Source organism: Mixophyes fleayi, chromosome 6 (genome assembly GCF_038048845.1).
Source record: "Mixophyes fleayi isolate aMixFle1 chromosome 6, aMixFle1.hap1, whole genome shotgun sequence".
In the NCBI taxonomy this organism is placed as follows: domain Eukaryota; kingdom Metazoa; phylum Chordata; class Amphibia; order Anura; family Limnodynastidae; genus Mixophyes; species Mixophyes fleayi.
Window position 1 is genome coordinate 32,682,516 of NC_134407.1, and position 27,568 is coordinate 32,710,083.

Below are 27,568 nucleotides of genomic sequence, written 5' to 3' on the forward strand. Positions count from 1 at the left end.
GAATGCCAACCCTTGCCCTTGCCCTCAGTCATCCAGTGTTTGACAAATATGAGGAGCTTGGTAACCATAATGCCTAAACATCCAATGGTGACTCATATTTTGGCTGTCTATTTAGATTTTCACTAAACCAAAGTAGTTTACTAAATTACAAGTGTGTTTATTTTGTAGAGGGGGATGAGATTCACGTATTTACTTTTCGTGCGGTTGTAACAGCACTATTTCATCCGGAAGCAATCTCTTCGCCACCTGTGGAATTCTAGAACACGTCTGTCCCACGTCGCATCACTGACTGGATGGAGTGAATAACCTGACATTTTATTCACAATGAATGTTATAACAGATCCTCTTAATTATTGAAAGAGACAGAGATGTTATAGGCCTGTATAAAACCACTGATTATAGAAAGAAGTGGAGATGCAGAGATGTTGTAGGACTGTACAAGGCCAGTGATCATATTAATTGTGTCAGTTGCCCTGCGACCATTCAATAATTGTTACTGGTGGATCAGAGAATTCAGGTTTCATCTTTTTTAGTGTAGGTGCTGCTGAAGGTTTCATCTTTGTATTCAAGATCACAATGTAAATATAGGTCCATGGTAACTGAATGCAGGTTTAGCTATCTTCTGTTCTTGCACTATAGCAATTGTGGTTACAATTATGCCTTATGACACATTAGTTCAAACTGGAATTACAGGTTAGCAAATTTGGTACTTTTATGTGGATAACCAATACATGTTACCCATGGATTCCTAAATATTTCGTTGGTGAGGTCATGTATTCCTGTGCATGGGATCAGCATGGAAGAAATGTGTACAGAACCAGACACCGACGTGTCTCATTAGTCCGTACGTGGGTGTCTGTCAGATGATTTTACAGCTGTAGCTGTCATTGAAGCGACTAATGTTTTGAGTTAAAGAGTTTTTTTTGGTCTGCGATATTCAGTGTAAGCAATTGACAAAGCGTAAAATGTCAGCATTTAGCTTTAGTCACGTCGTACACCTCAGTTTGTGCGTTTAGATTTCCACTAAGGTGCATTGGTTTGTGGAACAAGATATCGGCATTTGCGGAAGGCCAGAAGTTTGCACAGGTTGAGGGGAGGAGTTTAACAATGTAAGATTAATTCGCCCAACTCGCACACACACACACACACACACACACACACACACACACACACGCACACACACGCACACACACGCACACACACGCACGCACACACACACACACACACGCACGCACGCACACACACACACACACACACGTGACTGTTGTCCTATCATATTCATGATTAATTTAATCTGCAGCCCTCTCCTTACTGGCCTTACTCGCTCCTGTCTCGCTTCTCTTCAATCTATACTTAACAATGCAACAAGACTGATCTTCCACTCTCACCACTCCACATCTGTCTCTTCTTTCTGCCAATCCTTACACTGGTTCCCTTTCCTCTACAACCTTTTAGCTTCCCTGGGCCACATTGGAAGACGACGAGTTGGTTTGGGCCGCACATAATATACACTAACACTAACGATAGCTGATCATCGAGAAAACATAGTTAACATATTAAACTTACTTGGAACTGAAGTTAGTAAGAGTTAGGAAACCTGTTGCAGAATCATGATTAAAGCAGTAGTCCCATTACCAGCTGTAATTTAACTTACCTGCATCTGCCCCTTAGTGGGGTTCGGGGGAATTAAATGCCAAAAACTTTTTTTCCCTCTCTTTCTGCACCCATGAATCATTTTTTTTATTGACCAGTTTGAAATGGTCACCGATATAGGCAGCATCAGGAGGACTAATAAAAATCTACAGAGATTTAAAGATAGGGTGGCGGGAAAAATGGCTCATGGAGCAGCCTCCGCTGAGGGTAACAGTGGGTGATATTTTCACCCTACTCAGCACTGCACATTTAAAATGGTTTAAAATATTAAAAATACAATTATCTCTTAATATTTATATTAGATACATACAGAGAACACAGCTAGTTCATAATTGCATGGTGCAGAAAGTCCAAATTCAGAGTAACAACAATAAGATACTGGATAATCTTTCACTGCTGCTGATAGTTCGCGCGGGTGACTCTGTGCTGTGCCATGCAATGGATGTCGAGTGTGATGACGTCACCCCCGACATTCACTGCGAGCGCCACACGGAGGAGGAGACCAGGGAGGGAGCCGGAGCGCCAGCTGATGTGACCGCAAGGTAAGTATTTTTTTTTTTTTTTGCAGGATTTTTTTTTCAGCGCTGCCCCCTCGCCACAACCAAAACTCCTGCTGGGCCACATTTACAGGCATGCTGGACCGCCACTCAATACCACTGCCTCTGGTGTATCTTTCACATATACCTCACCCCTTTCATGTCACCCACCCTTGTTTCAACACCACTTATCTGAATATCTAGATCCCCTTACACTGATTCACCCCACCCCCTGTGTCACCCGTATGTCTGGCCCTTCTATTTTAGATTGTAAGCTCTTGTGAACAGGGCTCTCTTCCCTGCTAACCTCCTTTATCCATCTCCTATGCGTTCTGCTCACCAGCTATATTTCCTCCCTTGTCTTCACACCTCTGATCCTGTTAGCGGCACCCACTCAATGGGCCCAGGTATCAGCATGCACAGAATACACTTTGTATGTCTTTGCCCAGTACGGCTATTCTTAGCTGTGTTGTGATTTGTATTACTATGTGTGTATTGTATTGTCCTGTATCTTCTGTACTGATTTGTAGTGTGCCCTCTGTACGGCGCTGCGTATAGGGGGCATACAACAGATCATGCAACAGCAAAACATAAAGGATAATGGTAATAAATCATAAATGGGGCTAAACCGAGGAGTATATTACAATAAGAAAATACATTTTCAATAATAGTGAATGTGATGGTACTATACTGCTGAAGGTGAAGGTTGCAATTTGATGTCACTAAAGTTGCTTTTTCCTTCAGATCACTCGAGTTTTGTTTACTTTATGCTGTTCAGTGGACTATTGCGCCCTGACTAATTATAGTCCTCTCCAGCTCTTTAAATTTAGAACAACTTGGCCAAATACTAAAATGTTGTCACTATAGCAGCTGTGCACATGTACAACAAATGGAGAGGGATTGTCCATTCCAAGGAAGGAGTCCATCCGTTTCCCACACGTGATGTTTAGATAAAATCTCCTTTTCATTATGACAATCTTGCTGGATTTAATTAGCTTGTCGCGTGTCTTATTTTGTGGCTGTTATTAATTGATTTACATGTGTTTATGGCAGTGTCTACATTTTTTCCTCTCTTTTTTTAAAAAAAATAAAAATAAAAAAATCCACATCTGTCATTGTAAAGTAGCAGACAGTGTTTCAGATGGACATACACCAAATACCTAGAAGCCACAACCATGGTATCAGCAAGTCATATGTTACCGCAGCTGCTACCAGATACAGCTGCCTGTATGTTTCCAATGCTCTGACTGATCAGTTCTTGTGCGGCTACAGATATATTTTCACGTTCTCCTTTGTTACATTACTCGTCTGTTCTTCTTGTGCTTTAGTTTTTAAAACTAAATCCAAAAATTTTAACTTTTATTCACTACATCCAGCCTGGCCAAACTGCAACTCTCCAGGTGTTGTGAAACTACAAGTATCAGCATGCTCTGTCAGTAGATAGCCAGCTGATAGCAGGCAAAGTATGCTGGGACTTGTAGTTTCACAACAATTGGAGAGCCTCAGCTTGGTCGGGCCTGCACTACATGAAACATTAGGGTAAAAAACATTTTGTTCTCTTTATTTTCAGTTTACTTTTCACTGCAGCTTTGTTTAATATTAAAGTCTTTAATTATTTCTTCATTTCAAGCAGTTATAGCCACTATCACAGCTTTATCTCTAAAGCGGTGCTGGTGTAGGACAAAAAGTACAAATGTTACTGCATAGCAATGTCAGTTGTGTTTGTTGTGTTGTGTTTGCACTTGCCCTGCCTCTCTATGTAGATGCCCCAATCTGCAGTCTGTACTTAATATTTCCTGTTACCTAGAAGACTGTCAACCAAATAACATAATTTTTCTAAGCAATGTCTACTTTCTATAAATCAGACAAGCTGGATAGTTTTTTTTTTTTACCCTAATTAAATTGAATTTTGAGGGTAGTTCAATAAGTTAACATTAAAAAACAAAACTGTACTTGCCGTAGTACTGCACTGCACAGTAGCATGTCAGATCCGCAGGTTACCTGATGGCTGTTTTAGTCCCCCGTACAGCTTCTCTCCATTTACCATTCTGCCTGTTTTCAGGGAGATGGGGGGGGGGGTTCAGCCTTTTTTTTATATCTCACTAGATTATTTAGTATTTATTTATTTAGTTTGGGCCTGATTCATTAAGGATCTTAACTTAAGAAACTTCTTATTTAAGTATCCTGGACAAAACCATGTTACAATGCAAGGGGTGCAAACTAGTTTTCTGTTTTGCACATAAGTTAAATACTGACTGTTTTTCCATGTAGCACACAAATACTTGATAGCTTATTTGTATACTGAAATTTAAACTTGATATTTGTGTGCCACATGAATAAACAGTCAGTATTTTACTTATGTGCAAAACAGAATACTAATTTGCACCCCTTGCATTGTAACATGGTTTTGTCCAGGAGACTGAAATAAGAAGTTTCTTAAGTTAAGATCCTTAATGAATCAGGCCCTTTATCTCACACAACATCTTGTTTGCAGTATTTTACTCAATCTATTCACTGCAAACCCAACTCCTTTTCTTGACATGGTCAAATTAAATACCCAGTCAAGTTTTCAGTAGAAAGGTGCCACCTAGGGGCTAAATTGTTGTGAAAAATAGTAGAATGTTGTATTGCTATTAGGAAACAATAGCAATGCATCTCACACACACTGGGTAATCATCTATGCTGATGTATTCGGCATTTAAAGCCATTAACAACTCATTCCATTTTCACATTTTGTGTTTGTGGAAAAAATATTCATGCTACAGTAGTAAATATACAGTGGTTAAGAACCAGTGTATATGCCATGCTAGAAAGAATAGACTTCTTGAAGAAACAGAGAAAAAGAGATAACATTATTATTGTAGTGATTAATAGCCTCTACCAATTAACAGAACAGCTGGGAAACATAGGAATATGTTTCAGACCTTTGTAGATCTTAGAGAAACTCTCCCCCCACCCCTTCACGATAACCATCAATGGTCCATTCTCAATGGCTCAACACTCTATAGATGTTTAAAAGGATACAGAGCATAGTGCATTCACTTCATGAGCTCTGATTGGACGGCTGCCATGACTCAGTGCCAGTTATCCAATCAGCCATATTGACACACTGCACTAAGTGCTTTATTCATTTAAACATTTCCAGTGTGTTGATGTCTGCAGACTGGACACTTATGTCAGTGTGGGTGCGAAATATGGGAGCAGCTGGTCACTTGGGGCTAGGAGTTTAATAGTTTTAACTGAAGTTATTCTTTAAATTTGACGAAACAATATGAAATATTATCACTTTGCTCTGATGGGTCCTATTATTTTGTTCTTTCCCTGTTAAGTAGTTTCCTTTTGTAAGCTTTGTACAGTACCGTGTAACATCATTACTCTATATGAAGAGGATAATATTTCCCCCTTTGTTTCCCTACAGGTGTATATCATAAAGGTGACCTGGTCAGATTCCACATCACAAGTCATCTATAGAAGATACAGCAAATTCTTTGACCTTCAGGTAAATTTGTCATTGATACTTAATGTTGCAGTACAGTAATGTCACACAGACTATCAAAAGATATATTTGCTTATTATAGTCCCTTCTTATTTTAAGGATCATTCTACTTCTAACTGAACCTGTCTGTAGCCATTGAGAAGTTAAAGCAAATGTTCACTCTTTTTGTTCACCCCCTATACAACTTTATTTGGGTATTGTCAGGCCCAAAACTGCTACTAGCAATTGACTGTCAGTCATAGTATGAGACCTATGTTTAGATTTTAGATCAATGACGATGGCTAAGTGGTTAGCACTTCTGCCTCACAGTGCTGTCTCTGTGTGTGTATGTTAGGGAATTTAGGGGCACATTTATCATTGATCGGCAGAAATGAGAAATAGTTATCAATCCTTATCGCATGGATAAGGATTGATCTATTTCTCAAATTTATTAAAAATGGAACACAGAAACAGCAGTCCTGAAAAACTGCTGTTTCTGTGATAAAAAAAATCACACTTACCCCCCTCTTCGGGACGCGCTGTCTCTAGGATCGCCTCCACGTCATCTTTGTTCCTCTTCTTCTTTCCATTGCGCATGTGCAGTTCCACAAAGATCCCGGTCTGTCTGTAATTCTGCGAGCGGTGAGTGACAGGGAGGGATCATGTGATCCCTCCACACATGCAGTCCAGCTCTGCTCTTCGGAGCAGAGCTGACAGCATTGGGTTTTTTCATTTCTGATAATGTACACCAGCTTCAGCTGGTACATTATCAAGACAAGTTTCCGAAAAAAATGTTTTTTCGGAACTTGTTAGATTGCAGCTGGGAGCAGTCACCATACTGTTGAATGGTGACTGCTCCCAAAAACGAAGAGGAGTGCAAAGCAGCAGATATCCATGATATCTGCTGCAATGCACCCTTGATAAATTTGCGGAGGACACGGAGGCACCTTAATTACCCGGTAAAAGCACTATCGTGCTTTCTTAAATATGCCCCTTAGACTGTAAGCTCCAATGGGGCAGGGACTGATGTGAATGAGTTCTCTGTACAGAGCTGCAGAATCAGTGGCGCTATATAAATAAATGATGATGATGATGATGAATGACAGTTTTTGCTGACTGGCAGATGTCATATTCATCATTCAAAAGTAGGTAGTGTTGCGTTGTATGTTCTGAAAGAAAACATATTTCTATGGTAAAAGAAAAGTTAATCTGATTTAACACCTTATAAATAATGTAGTAGATGAATGAATAGTCTGCCGTTACTAACCTATAACTAATTAATTTTTCATTAGCATAGATGCACTATGAAGGGCAGACAGCAATTTCTGAACAGAAAGCTACATTTTGTCGGTTCCCACCAGCCCTGGAGTGGTAGCCACAGACACAGCGCTGATTGTTACCTATCATTATCCAGTCTCTTATAAAATATCCTAATGTCCTCTTGCATTGAAGGGGTTAAGGAGTGATACAGACATCCTTAGGCATTGCTAACTGTTTCCTTTACAAACCCTGGCTAAATCCCGGCTTTATATCAGCATGACTGAGGATTGTGTGGGCTTTTGTTAACACATTTCAAACCCTAGATCCACTTTCTGGGCCATGTTCTTGGGTTCTCCTGGCCTTTCCTGGTACATTTGAAATAGTTCTCATCAGGCCAAGCCTGTCAATGGAGTTAGTGTTACGGACAGGAAACGTCTGAGTATTGGAGAATGAGCCCTGAAAGCTGCTATTGATAAGTAAATGGGTGCCTAGCGTCAATGGAAGGCACCCACTGCTTTAATGTTCTCTGCCGAACCATATTAAGAGAAGTCAATTAAGGATTATGGATTTAACCCCTTGTTCACCCCTTTAGCTGCTTTTCTAGAGCAGCGGACTGTCGTGTTGTAATACAATGTACTAAGTCAGATCTGAGCGTGTGTCTGCTATAGCTGCCCACTGAGCAAGCTGTAATGCTTTGAGACATGGAGAAGTTTCCTTGGGCTATGCAGGAATTCACGGGAAGGCAGGAGTGGGATTTCAGTGCAGTGGTCTGTAGACACTACAGAATTGCCGGAGAAAAGTGCAAGTGGCAGCACGGTGGCTTGGTGGTTATCACTTCTGCCTCACAGCACTGGGGTCGTGAGTTTGATTCCTGACCATGGCCTTATCTGTGTGGAGTTTGTATGTTCTCCCCGTGTTTGCGTGGGTTTCCTCCGGGTGCTTCAGTTTCCTCCCACACTCCAAAGACATATTAGTAGGTTAATTGCTATAAAATTGATCTTAGTCTCTGTGTCTTTGTGTGTGTATGTTAGGGAATTTAGACTGTAAGCTCCAATGGAGCAGGGACTGATGTGAGTGAGTTCTCTGTACAGCGCTGCGGAATCAGTGGTGCTTTATAAAGCTGATGATGAAGTAACTGAATAAAAGGGAATAAGTATTACTTGGCTAGCAGGTCGTTCCATCGTTGGGGAATTCCATATGTAGCATAATAGATCTAGGTCTGCTCATTTATGTATGTGAAGGGAAAAAATCAGCTGTATTTATATGCTGGCAGGGGACATCATCATCATCACCATTTATTTATATAGCACCACTAATTCCGCAGCGCTGTACAGAGAACTCATTCACATCAGTCCCTGCCCCATTGGGGCTTACAGTCTAATTTCTCTAACGCGCACACACACAGACAGACACGCAGACTAGGGACGTTGTGGTAAAACACTGACAGTGTGAAGGAACTGCGTTTGGAAATACTTGTTAAGAATTAGCCGGTTAACCTTATTTCCATGCATATCAGCATACATTGATATGTGTGGGATACTCTCATTGAGTACATGGATGTAATTATTCTACTGGCAGCGTTCTGCAAGCTCTGTCCTTAGTGCTCAGGATAACATTCCTCTAACAACAGGCACATAGCTGGGAAGGTTCGGGCTTGTTTAACAAGACATTAGATACTTCAAGTCATTGTTTTGTAAATAAGCATTTCACCATCACAGACATGTTGTAATGGTAATTTGTTATTGTAATGTGTAATATTAAACAGTCCTGCTTAAACTTGCAAATTGCATGTTCTCGTTTCGTGGTTAATTATTGCTGATATGTTATTCGTGTTACTAGACTGGCAGCCTGTGCACCTGAGAATGAGTTTATCCAGGTGAGACATGTAGTCTGCAGAGCTGGGCTTGTGAAATCCCTGCTAGAACAATGATCAGGTAGACGGACAAGGTCAATTCATCATCATCATCATCATTTATTTATATAGCGCCACTGATTCCGCAGCGCTGTACAGAGAACTCACTCACATCAGTCCCTGTCCCATTGGAGCTTACAGTATAAATTCCCTAATATACACACACAGACAGACAGACAGACAGACAGACTAGAGTCAATTTTGATCGCAGCCAATTATCCTACCAGTATGTTTTTGGAGTGTGGGAGGAAACCGGAGCACCTGGAGGAAACCCACGCAAACACGGGGAGAACATACAAACTCCACACATATAAGGCCATGGTCGGGAATTGAACTCATGACCCCAGCGCTGTGAGGCAGGACTGCTAACCACTGAGCCACCGTGCTGCCCAAATGCTCATCTAGAAGTTCCTGAAACACTTTAGCAGCCCATAAATGAGTTTTATATTGACCTATTCTGGTCACATACAGCCCGACACGGTCACTGGATCTGAGGGACCAAACCACCGCTCAGTAGACAAACCCCTGAGTTTCTCTGCCAGCCATGGACCGATCTAGTTTGAGGCAGCAATTTGTCATTTATCTTTGGACTGCTAACCTTGCCACTGAAAATGGATGTCCCCAGTTCCGTTGGGGATTGGTACCTGCAAAACTGGGGGGACAAAAGTGGGCAGCCAGCGCCGGAGAGTGACTGTACACCCTAAAACAGAACATCAGTGTGGAGCTGGCCAGTCTGGCAGTGCATGTAGTATATAGATACCGGTAGATGAAAAGCAATGATTTATATCATGTTTTATGTTTAAGTGACAAAAACGAAATGGTTCCCTCAAGTGTCTTTTTGCAGAATAATGACGTGCTAATGTGGTTTAGTGAGAGCTGGACAGTATCGTTTACCCTGAGTTCAGCTGTAATTTTACCATGGGAAATGTGCACTAGGGCTCTAACTCTCAAATTATTCATGTACCAAATGTGTACACTTGTTATAGTGTATTACACACCATTTCACTTTTTTGAATTTATTATTATTATTATTATTATTATTATTATTATTTCCATTTATTATTTTAAAGAGCAGTAAGCCGCAATGACAGATCACTCAGTTGAGCCACTGTATTGTTCAGACTCCGTTGCAGACAGTATGATGCTATACTACTCTGTACCACAGAACCTGCATCGGATGCTATGACTCACGTACAGTAACTGATCCTTGGTGTTGGAGAGAGAGATCCTGATTTATATTCTTTCTGATGTTTTGGAAACTTTTACTTTCCTTTGCATCATGAGAATAAGTAAATGTAAGCTGGAAATGCTCTGGAAATACTGTCCCCTTTCCTGAGACATGTTCGGCTGTGACATTATTAACCTGACTTCCTTGTTAAGTTGAATAGGTGAGCCGCCCTCTCTGCAGAATGAGTTATTCAGACGGATATTCTGTCTGTCAGGAATTTTGCAGCAAGAATAGTTGCTGTCAGGTGACGGACTGATGCTTACGGTCAAATTTCACCCTAATATCAGAAGCGCTTAATTAGTGTCTAACGCTGTGAATAGTAACTGCTCTTATACAAGTTCTACTGCTGTACAATCTACAGGCTTAATCTCTGAGCTCCTCTTGTATACGAAAACCGCTTATTGTGCTGGTCTGCTTGGACAACTGGTCTGTATCTGCTGCATTGTCAGGGCCCGGCTCATGCATGGTTAGACTTGTGTTGTACAGTATGGGCCTGTGGTATTAAGGCAAGCAAAGCTAACATATTGTACGTTTTGTTGGTTTTTAATAAATGCACGTAATTTGGGCATACGCGCTTATCTATTCAACTAGAAACGTTTCTTATTGAACACAGGTCTAGGTATGCTCTGCATGTACGACACTTGCCGTATGCAGACAGATGCAATAGTCTGCAGGATACGTACAATAGGTATGTGGAATAAGAAGTCCCACAGAATGAAAACAAAAAGTATTCAATTATTGTCACCTGGTTTTTTTTGTTTGTTTTTTTTCGTCAATAAAATATATTTATCAGGATGTTATTAATGTCCACTGTACATAAAATGCATTTTAATTGCTCTTGATTGCAAACACATGTTGTAGCATACATACGTGACCGCCATCACTCGGCACTTACACCTGACCTGTAGCTGTTGCCACTGATACGATAGAAAAACATGTACTTTAGAAATGGCCAAAGCCTGAATCGGACACTACTGCGTACGCCTGAGCTTGGCACACCTTTACTGTACATTAACTACTACATTAACTACGTGCATACACCTGGTCCACTCCCTGTTCTGCCCATGAAATCTTAGGCTGTCAGAAGTGTCCTTTGCGTTCGAAGATGAATTGCATATACTTGTGTCCACTAGCGTATAGTCCATTTCTGGGCATGCGCAGAGCAATTTAGCGCAAAATATGGCATTTACATTAATGACCTGTATGTCACTCTGGGAATAGCAGTCCTGTATGTAGCTGCGCAGAGTTCCTTGGAAATTACATGTCAACGATTTCACCAACGATTTAAAGTCCCGATGAGCATACCGTTTCATGTGGGCACACAATTTGCCTTCAGATATGTGGTCTGCGTCTCTCATAACCATCTGCTGAAAGCATTGCGGCTGTGCATCATTAAAACCAAATCAAACAATGCGATGTGCTTTGGTACAATAAAACATGATCGTGGGAGCGTACATACTCTTGCAATATCTGATCAAATGGTAGTTTATCGTTTGATCTGCATGATAATTGCATAATTGTGTGCCCATCTTTACAGCAGAATCACTGCTTGTGTCCAATTTGCCCATCCATGTCTGTGGCCACATTTCGAATGCATCCTGGCACTCCTAAACCCTGCTTTCTTAATGACCATGACAAGTTCTCTAGTCTGTTGGACAGATAAGAGATGCTCATGACACTAAATGTATTATCTTCTCTATATTTGGAGTAGACATGAATTGTAGCTACGTCTTCAGCATTGTGCCTTGATTCACCCTGCGTTGCCTCCATATAGACGCTGTGGTACAGACTTATCAGACTGAGATGGGATTTTTTTCTAGATTAAGGCGAATACTATATTGAAAGTTAATGCTGAGTGGACAGAAAAAGACCTCACTTGGATTCCTCGGATGTGGTCTAAGGCTGTCCACTCATCATTAACTTTTAATATAGTTTTCATCCTAATATAAACAAATTAAATTCTAATAGAACCCACTGCTAATCTGTTATATTCTTCAAGTTTCACGCGCAAATAAAAAATGAAGATATTTAGGTTTCTCTTAGTGCCGATTAGGGGATATTTTATTACAGACTGTTCCACACATCGATGCTGACCACATTCACGGCAAATGGAGCAACGATCCCGATCTGGAATAAACGCATTCATCATCATCAGCAGCAATTTATATAGCGCCACTAATTCCGCAGCGCTGTACAGAGAACTCACTCACATCAGTCCCTGCCCCATTGGAGCTTACAGTCTAAATTATAACATGTACATCGCACTTCAAGCACTGTGTGTGAATGAGACATGAAATGTAATAATTAGCTGAGTTAGCCTTCAGTGTTAAGAAAAGAAAATAGACAAAGTGGACCTTGCCTTAAAATAGTTTATTTGGATTATTAACATTAGACATTTTTACCCTTTAAAACCCATTTGGAAGACAACAATTAAGTGTATGAAACAGAGGAAATGAGCGAATGTATGAGGTAGAGCCAGTGACTCCTTACTTCTTGTCAGGCAGATATCGTTTCCAGCCGTCATGGGTTTGACTGTGTCCTGTGTAGTGTATTACACTGATTATTCAGCCTTCTTCCTGTAGGACCGGACCGTGCTGTACATGAGGGTAGAAAGCAGGATGCGGTGACACTAGTGGGAGTACATGACGGAAGCTAATAAAATAAAATAAAACTGCCCAGATTAGATTGTGGCAACAATTTACCCAAATTTGTGCTCCTCAAGCTTTCCCATATGGTTTATGTAATAGATATATTTCTGTCAGCCTTGTACTTGTACCGAAACATGTTCTTTTCTCTCTATAGCATTAGGGCTCTTTCACTAATATGACATTTAGGTGTAACATTAAGCAACAGCAATAAATCGGATATTTGCTTTCTTAGTCTAACTTAGACAGATAAAAGCTGACTGTTTGCTGTGGGTCACTGCACATATTGCACCTATATGTAATATTGGAATATTGCACCAACCTAGAATGTCCTGGAGGAATCGTACCTCTGTCACTGGTCTCTGTAGGCTGTGGTGTGTTTTATATGCACTGTTATCGGTTGTGTACACATAAAAGCACCGGTTGTAAAACATGTCTGGGCTATGTTCACCGCTTGGTGAAATGAGATTAACTGGCATTCCTAAAAGGGTTCATGGAACCGTGAAGAACATTTACATTATTCAGGAGAGTTCAGTGTGAACTACTGACTACATGTTATGTACCAGATGGGAGGTGGGAGGTTCTAGTAGAAGAACTGCTCATTAGACTTGGGGGAATACTATATTATGTCTGGTGAATAATAGAATCAGCTTTTAGGACAGGACTGTGACATATTTGGTTCTCTGGTATTTTCTGATCAGCTTCCGTGAGAACTGTTAAAATATCTTCTATGAGGTAATTTTTCACATAGGAGCTGCTCCTTAAATATTTTTTTCAGATAATACAATATGTGTGACCCACCCTACAAGGTGACCTAGAGGAAAAGTGACGAGATTTACACTTGAAGGATTAGCCTTATAATGAAATACTTAGCAAGGTTTTTTTTGTTTTTTTTTGACAATAGCTTTGATTTTTTTTTCTTGAAAGACCTTTACATTAAATGACATACTGGGGAGGGCTGGCAAATTTTAGGCGGGGGGTGGGGGGGGGGGGGGGGGTGGGTAAGACTCGACTCAGCAGTCTATTAGGAACATTTTAATGGAAAAAACAAATGCAGGTGACCCAGCCAAAGTTAGCCCACTATGGGGCCGGTTGCCCCCGTACCCACCAGCCCAGCCTGCCCCTGATTACATTCCCCTGCTCATGTCCCTGTCATATGTTCACTATACTGTGGTTTGTAGCCTTGTCTTGGGTTTAATATGGGATTGAAATCGAACGGGCGGAAACCCCACACCTAATGTCGCTATACCTCTGTGTCTGGCTGTAGCGGAAAGCTGAAGCCTCAGATCTGCAGTTAGGAGGAAAGCCCAGGAGTATTAAAAGGAAAAGACATCATTGTGTTTTATTGAGGAAAGCGCGTCACTTTACACACAGAGGTGGGAGGGGATCCTCAGCCCAAAGAATGTGTCATCTGTGCCAAGTAGTGATCCACGGTGTCACAGTCAGCTTTCTCCGGCCACACACACACTGTCTGCCTATTTGTTTTGTTTATTTGTTGTTGTTTTTCTTTTGCTTCTGCAAAATCTGTAATCTGTGCATGACATGATGACAAGGCAGGACATTCACTTTCTGTAGTGCTCATACCGTGTGCTCATGTTACTGGATCTTGGCAAGATAATAAGATAGTGATGGTGCATATCTGTCTGACGTGATTTGTCTGTGCACAGTATGCAGTGATGCCCCCCTTCCCATTCTGTCTGTCAGGCTCTGTGTACCAGCATAATGACCCTTACTTCTTGTGTGTAATAGTGTTATAACTGTCTGACGTGATTTGTCTGTGCACAGTATGTAGTGCTGCCCCCCCTTTCCTTCCCATTCTGTCTGTCAGGCTACGTGTACCAGCATAATGACCCTTACTTCTTGTGTGTAATAGTGTTATATCTGTCTGACGTGATTTGTCTGTGCACAGTATGTAGTGCTGCCCCCCCTTTACTTCCCATTCTGTCTGTCAGGCTCTGTGTACCAGCATAATGACCCTTACTTCTTGTGTGTAATAGTGTTATGCTTGTCGGATGTCTATCTGTTTATTTGCATAATATTTCACATGTGGACATTGAGGATCAAGGCCGTCGGGTCTACCCACAAATATGGATTAGTATTGTCATATTTAAAAAGTAATGCTTAGTAGCCATATATATTTGTCTTTCCTATTGAGTATAGGTTAGACTAAATAAAACAAATAAAGAACAAATTCTTACAGGACAGCTGCACACTACAGTCAGTGCGGTAACTAGACATAGTGCCCTGGGCGAGACAGGGCACCGGCGCCACCTATCCAATTAGGAGTTACATTTGCCAAGTGGGTGTGGCCAATTTGTTTTTGGGTGTGGGAGGGGGGGGGGCTGAAAGTTTATATTTTTATGTAGAGAATTTTAATATTAATTTCACTGAGTATAATCAAGTTTATTTTTAAAAAGGTCTTGATTTTGTCCACAACTCTTCTCATACCTATGTTCTGAAAGCCTACCATGGACAGGCAGATCAAGCCACTTGGCTGTAGCACCTTACAACCAAATTGCGTTCATTTTGTTATCCCTATAAAAACAAAAGGTTCCCAGTTAGTGGCAATGAACGGCCATACGCCCTACTGTGTTTCAAGCTGCCCTGATCGTCAACTGATCACACCCGACTGCATATTGGTGATTTGAGGTCATGTATACAGGAGGTTGAAAGCAGTTTATTGTAAAACAAGGAGAGAGGGGGAGAGAGAGAGAGAGAGAGAGAGAAGCTTTTTACCATTACTTTCCCGCAGTGGAACGCAAACCAAACTTCCTGTCAGAGGAACGCACATGCGTTCCACTGCGGGAAAGTAAAAGACTAATACAGAGCCAGGTAGCGGGCGGCTGCTGTCCCCCGTTGGGCTTGCGCCCTGGTGGCACATGCCTAGTTACGGCTCTGACTACAGTATGTCCGATCCTTGTTATTTTGGTGCCCGGAAATGTCCATGTTTTTCGCCAACTAATTGTAACTTCATAAGTTAATACTTATTGGATGTGTGTTTAAAATGGTAAAGTTTTACTGTAATCATTAGTGCCATCATTTCATGATGGAAATTATTTGACAATATTGGGTGTGCCAGTAATGCACATTCAATAATAGGTATTGGTAGAAGCATAGGAGGACAGGGGAGGATGGGTGCCTTGCTCATCCCATATCTACAGAGACATCTCTCCCCTAAAACAGAAACAACAACAAGCGCTTCTGACTGCTAAATATAGAAAATAGTACAGCCAAGGCTCCACCCTATGGGATTATTTACACTGCTGTTTATTAATTGTCTTTTGGCAACTTCATACAAGCTCAGCCCTTCCCTTCCATCAGGAACATTTAATAAAAATGTTGAATACCTCAAACACCATCCCACATATCTAAGGCCTACACATGTATTTCATCTGGGTGGAGGGGGACATAGGGTTGGAGTTTATTTGTACACTATGGAGGTGTCCAGTTAGTGCTAATTGAACACTTTGGTGAACACTCGCTGTTCACTAGCTGTATATACACAGCATTGCTTCGTATCCAAAGACCACCTGTGCTATATCCAACCTCCCCCTCCCTGGTAATATTTTCATGTAGGAAACACATCTTGTAGGAAATTAGAAGAAGGTTTATTACGCTTAATATACTGTTATTTACTAATTCTATTTCAAAATCAAAATTGTTGCAAAATATTCTGATGATTTAAAAATAAACACTAGAGTTGGGCAATGTCATAATAACTTAGACAAGCAGGTACAAGTAATGCTGGCAAATAGTTTTAAGGCAACATAAACTTAATCACACTTTGTTTTCTTTAATATATTGGAATACATCATGTCTATTTCCCTTCTTGTTTTTTCATTACTGTTACTATCCTCTATATAGCACCTACATATTCTGCAGTGCTGTACAATTCCTGCCTCCGCAGAGTTTACAGTCACATTGTCCTATCACAGACACACAAACATAGGGACAATTAACCTACTATGACATATTTGGAGGAGGAAACCCACTTGAACACTGGGATAAGATACAAGTCCACTCTCATAGTTCCCTGGGTTGGAATTAAACCCAAATGTTTTGTACCACAGTAGGTATTGTGTGTCTCAGTAGGTATTGTGTGCCTCAGTAGGTATTGTGTGCCTTAGTAGGTATTGTGCCTCAGTATGTATTGTGCCTCAGTAGGTATTGTGTGCCTCATTAAATTTAGTGCCTCAGTAGGTATTGTGTGCCTCAGTAAGTTTTGTGCCACGGTAGGTATTGTGTGCCTCATTAAATTTAGTGCCTCAGTAGGTATTGTGTGCCTCAGTAAGTTTTGTGCCACGGTAGGTATTGTGTGCCTCAGTAAGTTTAGTGCATCAGTAGGTATTGTGTGCCTCAGTAAGTTTAGTGCCACAGTAGGTATTGTGTGCCTCAGTATGTTTTGTGCCTCAGTAAGTTTTGTTTTGTGCCTCAGTAAGTATTGTGTGCCTCAGTATGTTTTGTGCCTCAGTAAGTATTGTGTGCCTCATTATGTTTTGTGCCTCAGTAGGTATTGTGTGCCTCAGTTAGTTTGTGCCTCAGTAGGTATTGTGTGCCTCAGTTAGTTTGTGCCTCAGTAGGTATTGTGTGCCTCAGTAAGTTTAGTGCCACAGTAGGTATTGTGTGCCTCAGTATGTTTTGTGCCTCAGTAAGTTTTGTTTTGTGCCTCAGTATGTTTTGTGCCTCAGTAAGTTTTGTTTTGTGCCTCAGTAAGTATTGTGTGCCTCATTATGTTTTGTGCCTCAGTAGGTATTGTGTGCCTCAGTTAGTTTGTGCCTCAGTAGGTATTGTGTGCCTCAGTAAGTTTTGTTTTGTGCCTCAGTAAATACTCACGTCAGAATGAGTAATTATATGTGTTCCCTGTGTTGCACATTTGTGTTTTGTCTTATTGGGAGGTGATAATTAGCAGAGGTAAAATCCATCATTTGTATGTTGAATGTGTATTGTTATTACCTACAGCAGGTATTTAGTATACCAGCTGTCTTAGAAATTAAATTTGCTGTCTATTTCTAAACCATGCTAACGCCCAATTGAAGGTGTGGTTTTTTCTTAAATATCCTGCATCGATTTCCAAAGCATGTTAATTGCCCAGGGTGTCACTAACTGTGATTCCTGAAGCCATCATTGTCGTGGAATGAAGCCACTGTGCGAGGAATACAAGCTCTGGGCTGTAATGGACGAAGAGGCTTACAACCTGCACGCTGAGCTCTGTCTAATACAGTAGTGTTAGAGGACCTCAATTTGGGGAGGAAAATGGGAGAGGTGCATAGACGGGCGATCTCTAGGAGGAGGATGAAGGTTAGTGAATTTCACAGAGCTGGTTCTTGTCTGATTATAGAGGTAGCCGGGATCACTACGGAGTTTGAGCTACCTGATGAGCAAATGTTGTCCCCATGCAGACTAGGATACTGCTGAAACCTAATTTATACAGGTTTTCTTTATTTATAGTGCACCAGGTGTAAACTTCAGAGAAAGAAGGAGAAATGGTGGATGCCAATACAAATGATAAGCACAGACAGGTAGCTAATGTAGCCTAGAACCAGCTTGTGAAGGGCTGTTTATATACATGTACTAAATGTACTTTGCACATGGGCATCGGATTCAGAACCAGACTATAACTGAAGTGACTTAAGGGCATTGTACACCTATGTGCAGCCCCTGCTGACCAGGCTCTTGTACCCTGCACGGCTTGGATTGTGGTCCACTCTCCAATCTCACAGACCTCACATCTGAGAGAGAGATATCAGTGCTGCTGGACCCAATTCATTGTAGTTGTTCAAACAAACATTGTTTCACCTTTTATATAGCGATCGAGAATCTCCTGCCCAACACTCGATGAGCGTGCTAAGGTATAACTACTTCCCTCACTCTGCGGTGAGCACTGGTAATCAGCAGCGACAAACCGGTAATGCTGCAGGTATTTTAAGGGGGTACAAGATGGAATGACCAGGCCATGGCAATCCCAAAAAATCATATCATTTTTAGTGCATTATTTATATGATTGATAAACTTTTCTTTATACATTCTACTTTGTTGTACTGTATAAAGTTGCTGTTATGTATGGCAGGATTCACATTTATTCACAATTGACCATTTTTTTTCTTATAGGTCGGAACTATCCAATATTTATTTGTGTATAATGTCTAATATATATCATAATTGTATGTGCAGTGGTCAGACCCCATAAACCATAGTCCAAGTTGGGAAGCTACAAATATGTTGGTTCAATAAAGTTAATTCAGGAGAATCCATGATCACCGCAGCGTATTCAGTATTACAATGCTGTTTAGATGATGATGATGACATTTTTTGGGCTGAACCTATATTCATAGGAAAGCAACCTATCAATTCACTAGGAACCAGTGACATCACTGGTGGACTATAATCCTATTGGTTCCTGCTGAATTGAGAGGCTCTGTCCTCAAAGCGTATAGACTACACTTTAAAAACAAAACATCTTTATTGTATTTATCCAGTGCCACAGTGGCAAGAACTACTAGACTTATGCTGCATCAGCATTAGGTAGGAAATACCAGCAGGAAAATAAGGAGACAAATTAGAAAAGTAAATACTGAAAAGCAGATTTGTGTAACAAATCGGAATCATATGATGTTGGATTTTACTTCAGAACAAGTGCATCAATCTCCTCTTGATTAAACAATCTTTCCATGTAAACTGACTGCATGGGCTCCAATACCGGGCAATGGTGTTTCTCTCATCCTCTAGGAACGCTCTTCAAACATTGCTTGTTTTGAAATAAAATGGATGTTAACTAAGAAAATACAGGGCAAGAAAGTAACGTTAAGTAAGGTCTCCACAATGGTCATTGTTTAACTGCTGGAATCTAAGACTTCCTGTCAGCTAGAAATTGTAGCTCATTCATTGTAGAGGAGAAATAAACATCACTTCCCGCCAGCATATTGAGCAGCTGTGGAACAGGCATTATTTTGTAACCTGTCAAAAACCCTCAGCAATAGCTTTCCAGTGCCATGAGCGTGTCCTGTTGTCTCTTTGTACATCACTGCCCCTGGACCATTTGTGGCGCCTCATATGTAAAAGATAATAATAAAAATAACTGCACTGTGCTCTTTATGCATACTTGTCTACTCTCCCGGGAGGCTCCCGAATTTCGGGGACCCCTCCCGGACTCCCATAAGAGTAGGCATCCTTCTGGATGATATAGAGGCAGGGCTTAATGATGCCTTCTGCTATTAAATGGCGTGAATTTAGCTATTTCCTAGCAGAGGGCGAGGCTACAGTGACACAATGACATCACCACGCCCCCTCCTACCCCCTGTCACATGATCTCTCCTCCAGGATTCCCCTAAGGAGAGATTTAAAAAGTATGTCTTTATGTGACGCCAATTACGGCGTGGGGCGGCTGTCTGTTTAATTACTTTGGTCAATGTTTAACTTACATTCCCCAGTTGATAATATGACCTTCTGTGTTTTTTAGGCCTGTTTTCTGGTACCTTATAACATTTAACCTTGCCATCTTCTCTAAAGATTTATACACTCTGGCGTTTAAGATGTGTTTCTTAACACTTGTTAAAATACATGTAGAAGAGCATTTTCAAGCACACTAAGGGGTATATTTACTAAACTGCGGGTTTGGAAAAGTGGAGATGTTGCCTATAGCAACCAATCGGATTCTAGCTGTCATTTTGTAGAATGCACTAAATCAGGCGTGTCCAACCTGCGGCCCTCCAGGTGTTGTGAAACTACAAGCCCCAGCATGCTTTGTGCTTTGCCAGTAGACAATCAGTTGATAGCTGGAAGGGCATGCTGGGACTTGTAGTTTCACAACATCTGGAGGCCTGCACTAAATAAATGACAGCTAGAATCCGATTGGTTGCGATAGGCAACATCTCCACTTTTCCAAACCCGCAGTTTAGTAAATCTAGCCCTAAATCTGTGACAAAAAATGTAATATGATTAATGTAGAAATGCATGTAAATGCTATGTAACAGCATATTTTCATTTTACAATACCATCCCTCTTAGATAAATGTAAGTTTTCATCTGTGCTGACTTGCTTCAGACGCACTGAAATTGAACAAGAAGCATTAAAAGAAAGGAGTGCAATGCAAGTTAAATGCACATAAAGTGCAAATGTGATTGACTGTACTAATTTGGTACTATGAATTTTAATTTCATAGCCATTTACCTGCGTTTAAGTTGCGCTAGGAATGCATCTTATATAAAGTCAGTATGTAAGTCAGTAAGGGGCAACATGAAAGAGGTGGGGGGTCACAATGTGCTGATGAGGTATGTTGCTGCCCATTTGGAAGTAGCAGACGAGGGAGGGGGGCTTGTATGTAACCTAACTGTTTCCTGTTCTACAGAAAGTTTCCTTGCAATGCACTCTGTGCCAGGTACACGCACATCTACAAGTAAATCCATTGGTCAGCGTGAGGGATCTGTATCTAAAGCCAAGATACTGCATGGGGGGGGCATATTTATATTTTGAGAAAAATCAAGATTTAAAGCTTTTTTTTTTTTTTTCTACTTCTGCATACAATGTACTAATTCCGAATCTAGGGCCTGACTCATTAAGGATCTTAACTTAAGAAACTTCTTAATTCAGTCTCCTGGACAAAACCATGTTACAATGCAAGGGGTGCAAATTAGTATATTATTTTGCACATAAGTTAAATACTGACTGTTTTTTCATGTAGCACACAAATATCAAATTTAAATTTCAGTGTACAAATAAGCTATCAAGTATTTGTGTGCTACATGAAAAAACAGCCAGTATTTAACTTATGTGCAAAACAGAAAACTAATTTGCACCCCTTGCGTTGTAACATGGTTTTGTCCAGGAGACTTAAATAAGAAGTTTCTTAAGTTAAGATCCTTAATGAATCAGGCCCCTAGTCCTTAATACGTGTGCTCAGAAGTAAAAATAAAAGCTTATTATACACTGAAGACGCACTTTGCGTACAACTCTACATGGCCCCCCGAGTCTTGAGCAATGCTGATTAAGTAATTTTAATTTAATATTTTTAAAGATGTAATAATACATATTACAAAGTAGTTATCAACTCATTAAACTGAGACACAGGAATTAATAATGATCCAATAACGTGCTGCTGGTGATTAAGATGGCCATTTGAACCCAAAAGGCTTTATAAGGGAATCCGACATCCTGAAGGCTACACCACATGTCCTTCCTATTACTAATATTTATATTTCCTTGGCATGGCTTAAGCCTCTCTTGACGGATAGAACTTCAAAGGCTTCGCCCCCTCCATGTGAAATCTTTAGTGCACCATCAAATCACTGCACCTGTCAAACAACCAGGGAGAGGGGGGTTCACTCTCTTTGTGGGACACATTTCGTCCATTTGAACGTACATTTGACATAATGGGAATATAAGGGAGGTGATGCTCTGCAAACAGACAAACTAAAGAAGAAATGCTTCATTCTCTTTAGATGATCCTGACTGTCTGCATTGCCTTTGTTCCTGCTCTGAAATGATAAATCTATTATATTTGCCAGTGAGAAAGGGGTTAAGTCACTTCTACCATATAGGACACCCCATATTTAGGGAGGACCTGGGAAACAGTGTAGCCATCTGGATGCAGTTAGTCGGCATATGAAATTAATACCGGCTAGTTAAGATCTATACATGATCTGACTGGGGTTTCCTAAGGATAAAGTTGCAAACCACCTACATCAGCTCTCCCTCTATTAAAATTGGAAACATACTACCAATTAACTATTTTATATCTTTCCCTTTCTTTTCTAAATTTTTTTTGCCATGTGAATTCGCAGGGATTTACATTTTCACACTGTAAAAGGTAGAATTAAATAAAACCTTTTTGGGTGTTTTCATCCTGAATATTTTTCTTTATTGGTTAGAGTACAATTTTGCATGCAACCACTATTGACTACATATTCATAAAAAATACCCATATCATGTTTCAGCATAGATATTTTGTTACTGGGCAGGGCAGAGACGGCAAAGCCGGCACTGTGCGCTCTTTTCCTAGAGGTTATTCAAGTGTTGGTCTGGATCACATGGGGTCTGATTCAAATTGCAGCTGAAGATGTGCGTAGTTCTGACTATATTCAAGTCCAAGTGGATCTCAAGATACATTTTGATTTGAATCTGGGTGTAAGAGCGCTCTGCATATACAGTACTTGTCTTATGTTAACAGACAGAGTGCAGTATAGGCACAAGCATATGTGCAATACAAGGGCGCAGCAGAAAGCATGCAAAAAATGTATGTTATAAAATAAATGAACAGCTCTAAACAGTATAATCAATAATAAAAATATGATTGGTTTAAAAAAAAACAACATTTTTTTTTTTATCTGAAAACAAGCGTACTGAAGAGAACCTGACTCTGCCGCATCGGCGTTGGCACACCCTTACTGTACATTGCCTACATCCGTAGATGGCCCTTCAAGTCATAGGCTGACGTATATGTAATTTGCGTTCGTACACAAATTGCATGCATATGTGGTCATTGGCGCAAGGTCCGTTTCTGAGCGTCCGCAGAGCTATTTCTCCCAAGATACAGCACACAAGGGGACTTGCATCCGATCATGTATAACACCTATTGTCGTTATGTTTTATTTTGCTATTTTGTGTGGTTTGTAGTTGTGTATTGTGTTTTGGGATTTGTATGTTGGTTTGTACTCAGAGGCCTGCCATGCTGTTTGCACCTTGCTGTGTATAACTAGAAGCATAAGAGATTGTATTTGTTTAGCTCAGTAGTGACCAACAATTTAGCATTAGGACCACATGTGCCACTTGTAGAATTCACTTGTTGCCCCTATGACCAGGTCAAATGTCTCCTTCAGTCCTGCTTAAAAATGTTCTACGGATAAAGCACCCAGTCATTGATTGTGATGTCTTCATTCATTGACTCTGTGGATGAGCCGTAGGATGACATTTGTATAGGTAAGGTTTGCCATAATAATGGGCCATATATCAAATCACCAGATTTCTCAGTGCCGGTCCCCTAAAGAAGCCAGACCACTGTCAGAGCAGGGAACCAATCAGATCATCTGTAGGTTTGGATAAAATAACACAATTATTTCCCAGCGGTGACCAATGTCTGCGCTAGGACCCGTGCTCACATTTTAGTACATATCATACTCGCCTTTCTCACAGAGCAGAAGGGATTATATGCAGGTGCAGAATATCAAAGTGGGAAATTCAGAATGAGGTCAATGAGGGTCTCGCTAATCTTGTTACTTTGTGATAAACCATCCTGCACGGCTATTTTCTCCCCAATGTACCAGACTTTAAGACTTTAGCTCAACTTATCATTTACCTTTGTTCCTATGTGGGGGGAGATCTTTTCATATGATATGGGCCGTCCATCTGTCAGTGTAATGATCCTCTAAGTAACTTAATGTTAGGTCTAAATGAGAACACGCCACACATGCCAGGAACACGCCTCTGCTCTGGGATGAAGGCCTACAGCTGGAACTTATTCTATTTAAAATGTTCATCCTGCTGACTGCTGTACAAACCCCCCAGGAGAATATTACAGGATATCTGTTACATGCGCAGCTGTACAAGTCCTTATACTGTAACCGATGAGCTCCCCTCTCTGAACTCTTTATAATCACATCGACTTACGTTATTTCACTGAGAAGACTGATTTCACATTGACTTGGTCATTTACCTCTAAATCCATACTGTCTGCGGATTTTAAAGGAAACTCATCCTCTCTTTTATTATACGGCTGGCTGCATTAATTCGTCTTTCCCAGCAATGGAGCCCGGCGTTAAGATGCTCATTTACCCGCAAATAGTATTCAGTGACAAGCACTGCACACGTCGTACACACAAGCGCATAAAGCGGTGTCTCGCTTTTGAAGATCACCCCCCTCTTTATGTCCTGTCCCTTTATGTAGTATATCTGCTGGGAGTCCCTCCAATGCTAGAAGCCAGCAGTCAGACCACACAGCTTGTCTGAAAACAGCTGAAGACTCGATCCGCCCAGTGTGGTACAATAGAATCTGATCTGAAGTTGGATTGGATGATCCAGTCCTCATGCACTGTGAGATGCTGCGCTGTCAGGCTCCCCCTTCAGGTAATGGCGGGAATCACATGGGAGTGATCTCTACCTATAAGCTTTATGCAGGGGTAGAGCGTACAGAGGCAGCTTTATTACACTGTACAATGTCACACAGCTACAGTAATAGGGAAATGTTATTCATGTATTAGAAGGCTGCTTGGAAGAACTGATTGTAAACTAGAAGGACTAGTCAGATCATGACATAGATAGAAAAAATAAGTATTTCTGTATATAAATTTGTGCTTTGTTACTGTATAACACTGTATGTCTATAATATTCATTATTGTGTAATATAGAGTAAGGCTGGGTACACACTACAGATTTTTCACCTGATTATCGGGCCAATCATACAATACACAACCGTTCGGCCCGATATCGCATTAGTATGTACACTGCAACGATGAACGATTATCGTTCCAAAGCTCATCATATGGTTTGATTTTTAAACCGGACTAAAAATATCAATGATGGAACAATGTTGTTCCAATCCTGCAGTGTGTATGCACTCACAATGTCCATAGATCTCTATGGAGTGTGCAGAGACACAATATTTTCAGCAGATGGTTATGACAGATGATGAGGACAGATCTGAACATAAATCTTGTAAACCATCAATAGTGTGTACACAGGAATCAGCAGCTGATCAGGACGTTCAGTCGTTGGTAAATTCGTTAAAGATACCAGGAGAAATTTAGTGTAGTGTGTACCCGGCCTAAGTCACGAAAAATATAATATTACTATACAGCAGATCTTTCTAATTTGCTTACATCCTCCACTATGTCATTGCCTAGATTCACACAAGGAGCCTGGTATTGAATATCCTGTGCATTTGAATAGGAGTGATCAACCGTTGCAGAATCATTATTTTTAGTGTACTTACATAAACTGCGGGTTTGAAAAAGTGGAGATGTTGCCTATGAGAACCAATCAGATTCTAGCTGTCATTTTGTAGAATTCACTAACTAAATGAAAGCTATAATCTGATTGGCCATAGGCAGCATCTCCACTTCTACAAACCTGCTGTTTAGTAAATCTAGCCCCAATTGTTCACAATATTCTTTTTGACTGGTTTCATGGGTGTTTGTCAGTGTGAAATCTCTTGTACTTGTGTTCATTCCCAAAACAACAGATTTTTGCTGCTCAGAAATCAACATACTAACATGCACAATTGGTATCAATACTATCATCACCATTTATTTGTATAGCACCACTGATTCCGCAGCGCTATACAGAGAACTCATTCACATCAGTCCCTGCCCCATTGGGGCTTACAGTCTAAATTCCCTAACATACACACAGACAGAGACAGAGAGAGACTAGGGCCAATTTTGATGGCAGCCAATTAACCTACTAGTGTGTTTTTGGAGTGTGGGAGGAAACCGGAGCACCCGGAGGAAACCCACGCAAACACAGGGAGAACATGCAAACTCCACACAGATAAGGCCATGGTCGGGAATTGAACTCATGACCACAGCGCTGTGAGGCAGAAGTGCTAACCACTTAGCCACCGTGCTGCCCTTCAATACTATAAATACTTTCTGCCAGCTAAAGCATGAGCAGGAATTTACCATCCCTCTGCATGGAAAATCATTTGAGACATTGGAGCGTAGAAGCCCATTTGTCATGGCTGGGAGGCACACTTTGCATTTAACCATTGTTTTTATGATTCTATAGTCTGTATACTTTATCTACATGAAAATGGTAGTTCAACAGTTCCATGATTGTGGTCTAGGGAGATTTCAGAGCTCCCCTTAACGCTGCACACTCCACGATCTATGGACTAAAGATAAAGTGATACTGAGTTTTCACAGACCCCTTCCAATTTCAAATTCAGAGTGGATGTATCTGAAATGAGAGGTAAATTGATATTTATACCATTCCGTGCAAGCTGTACATTGAGGTATGACCAGAGGTACAGATCTTTGTAGTTACATTTACCAATTTATTTCTACGTTAGCTAGTAGAAGTCTTTAAAATGCTGCATTCTCCTGGGAGGTTACATAATCACTATTATAGTCTTTCCCTTTGACGTTCTTTATACAGTACGATTATTTTTGCTTCTATTTGGAAAAATACCAGTATAAAGACTTCTTGCTTTTCCACATTGGCTCCGTGCAGATGTTTTCCTCCACACGTCAGGGGCAGTAAGTTATCAGTCAAACTTGATTCAAGTGAACTTTACAAACTGATTTGTGGTTTTCAACAAAATGAAAGCCAGAAGCTTAAAGGCTTTTAAGGTAACTTAAAAAAAAAATACACGTGAACAGTTCCTTTACATTTTAAGGGCATTCTAAATCTCTCTTGTCTCTTTCTGTGTGTGTGAATTACCCAGTAACAAATTGCTTCTCTTACTTGAAAGAACTATCAGGAAGTTACAAAGACTTGGCTCATGTCAAAGTGGAATCACAAGAAGTACGGTAGGTCCATTATAGCTGATGCCTAAAGAGGTCTCCTGGTCATTGATGAAATGCCATATGTGATAGTGCAATCCTTCTCTTTCTCAGTGTGTCTCTGGAGGGAACAGAACATTACTTATGAGCCATTATGGATCTGCAGCACATTCTAGAGCTCACAAAGTGTCTCTTGTGCAAATATAATCCCTATTCAATATGGAAGCATTTTCTATGTATACCCCAACAGAATGTATACTGTACTTACTTATGCTGAAGCTCCTGACAGCTCTAAGAGCAGTCCCCTCTGCCCAGTCACAACCCCAACATCTTCAAGTTTGAACTGAGTAGCATAAATTTTTTTTAATTTTTTTAAGCCAGTCATGTCATCATTGAAGGGGGGGTGTTGAGGGTGGGCTGCATCATACTC

At 40.7% G+C, this 27,568-nt stretch overlaps 1 protein-coding gene across 4 annotated transcripts in view; it reads left to right on the forward strand.

Moving 5' to 3' along the window:
• SH3PXD2A (SH3 and PX domains 2A) overlaps nucleotides 1-27,568 on the forward strand; it is a 236,409-nt gene that overhangs the window by 39,297 nt on the left and 169,544 nt on the right. For all 4 annotated transcript variants that reach the window (XM_075216202.1, XM_075216203.1, XM_075216206.1 and 1 more), the window contains exon 2: nucleotides 5,608-5,688. In XM_075216202.1, the coding sequence (XP_075072303.1) occupies nucleotides 5,608-5,688 (81 nt within the window). The remainder of the gene's footprint in view (nucleotides 1-5,607; nucleotides 5,689-27,568) is intronic.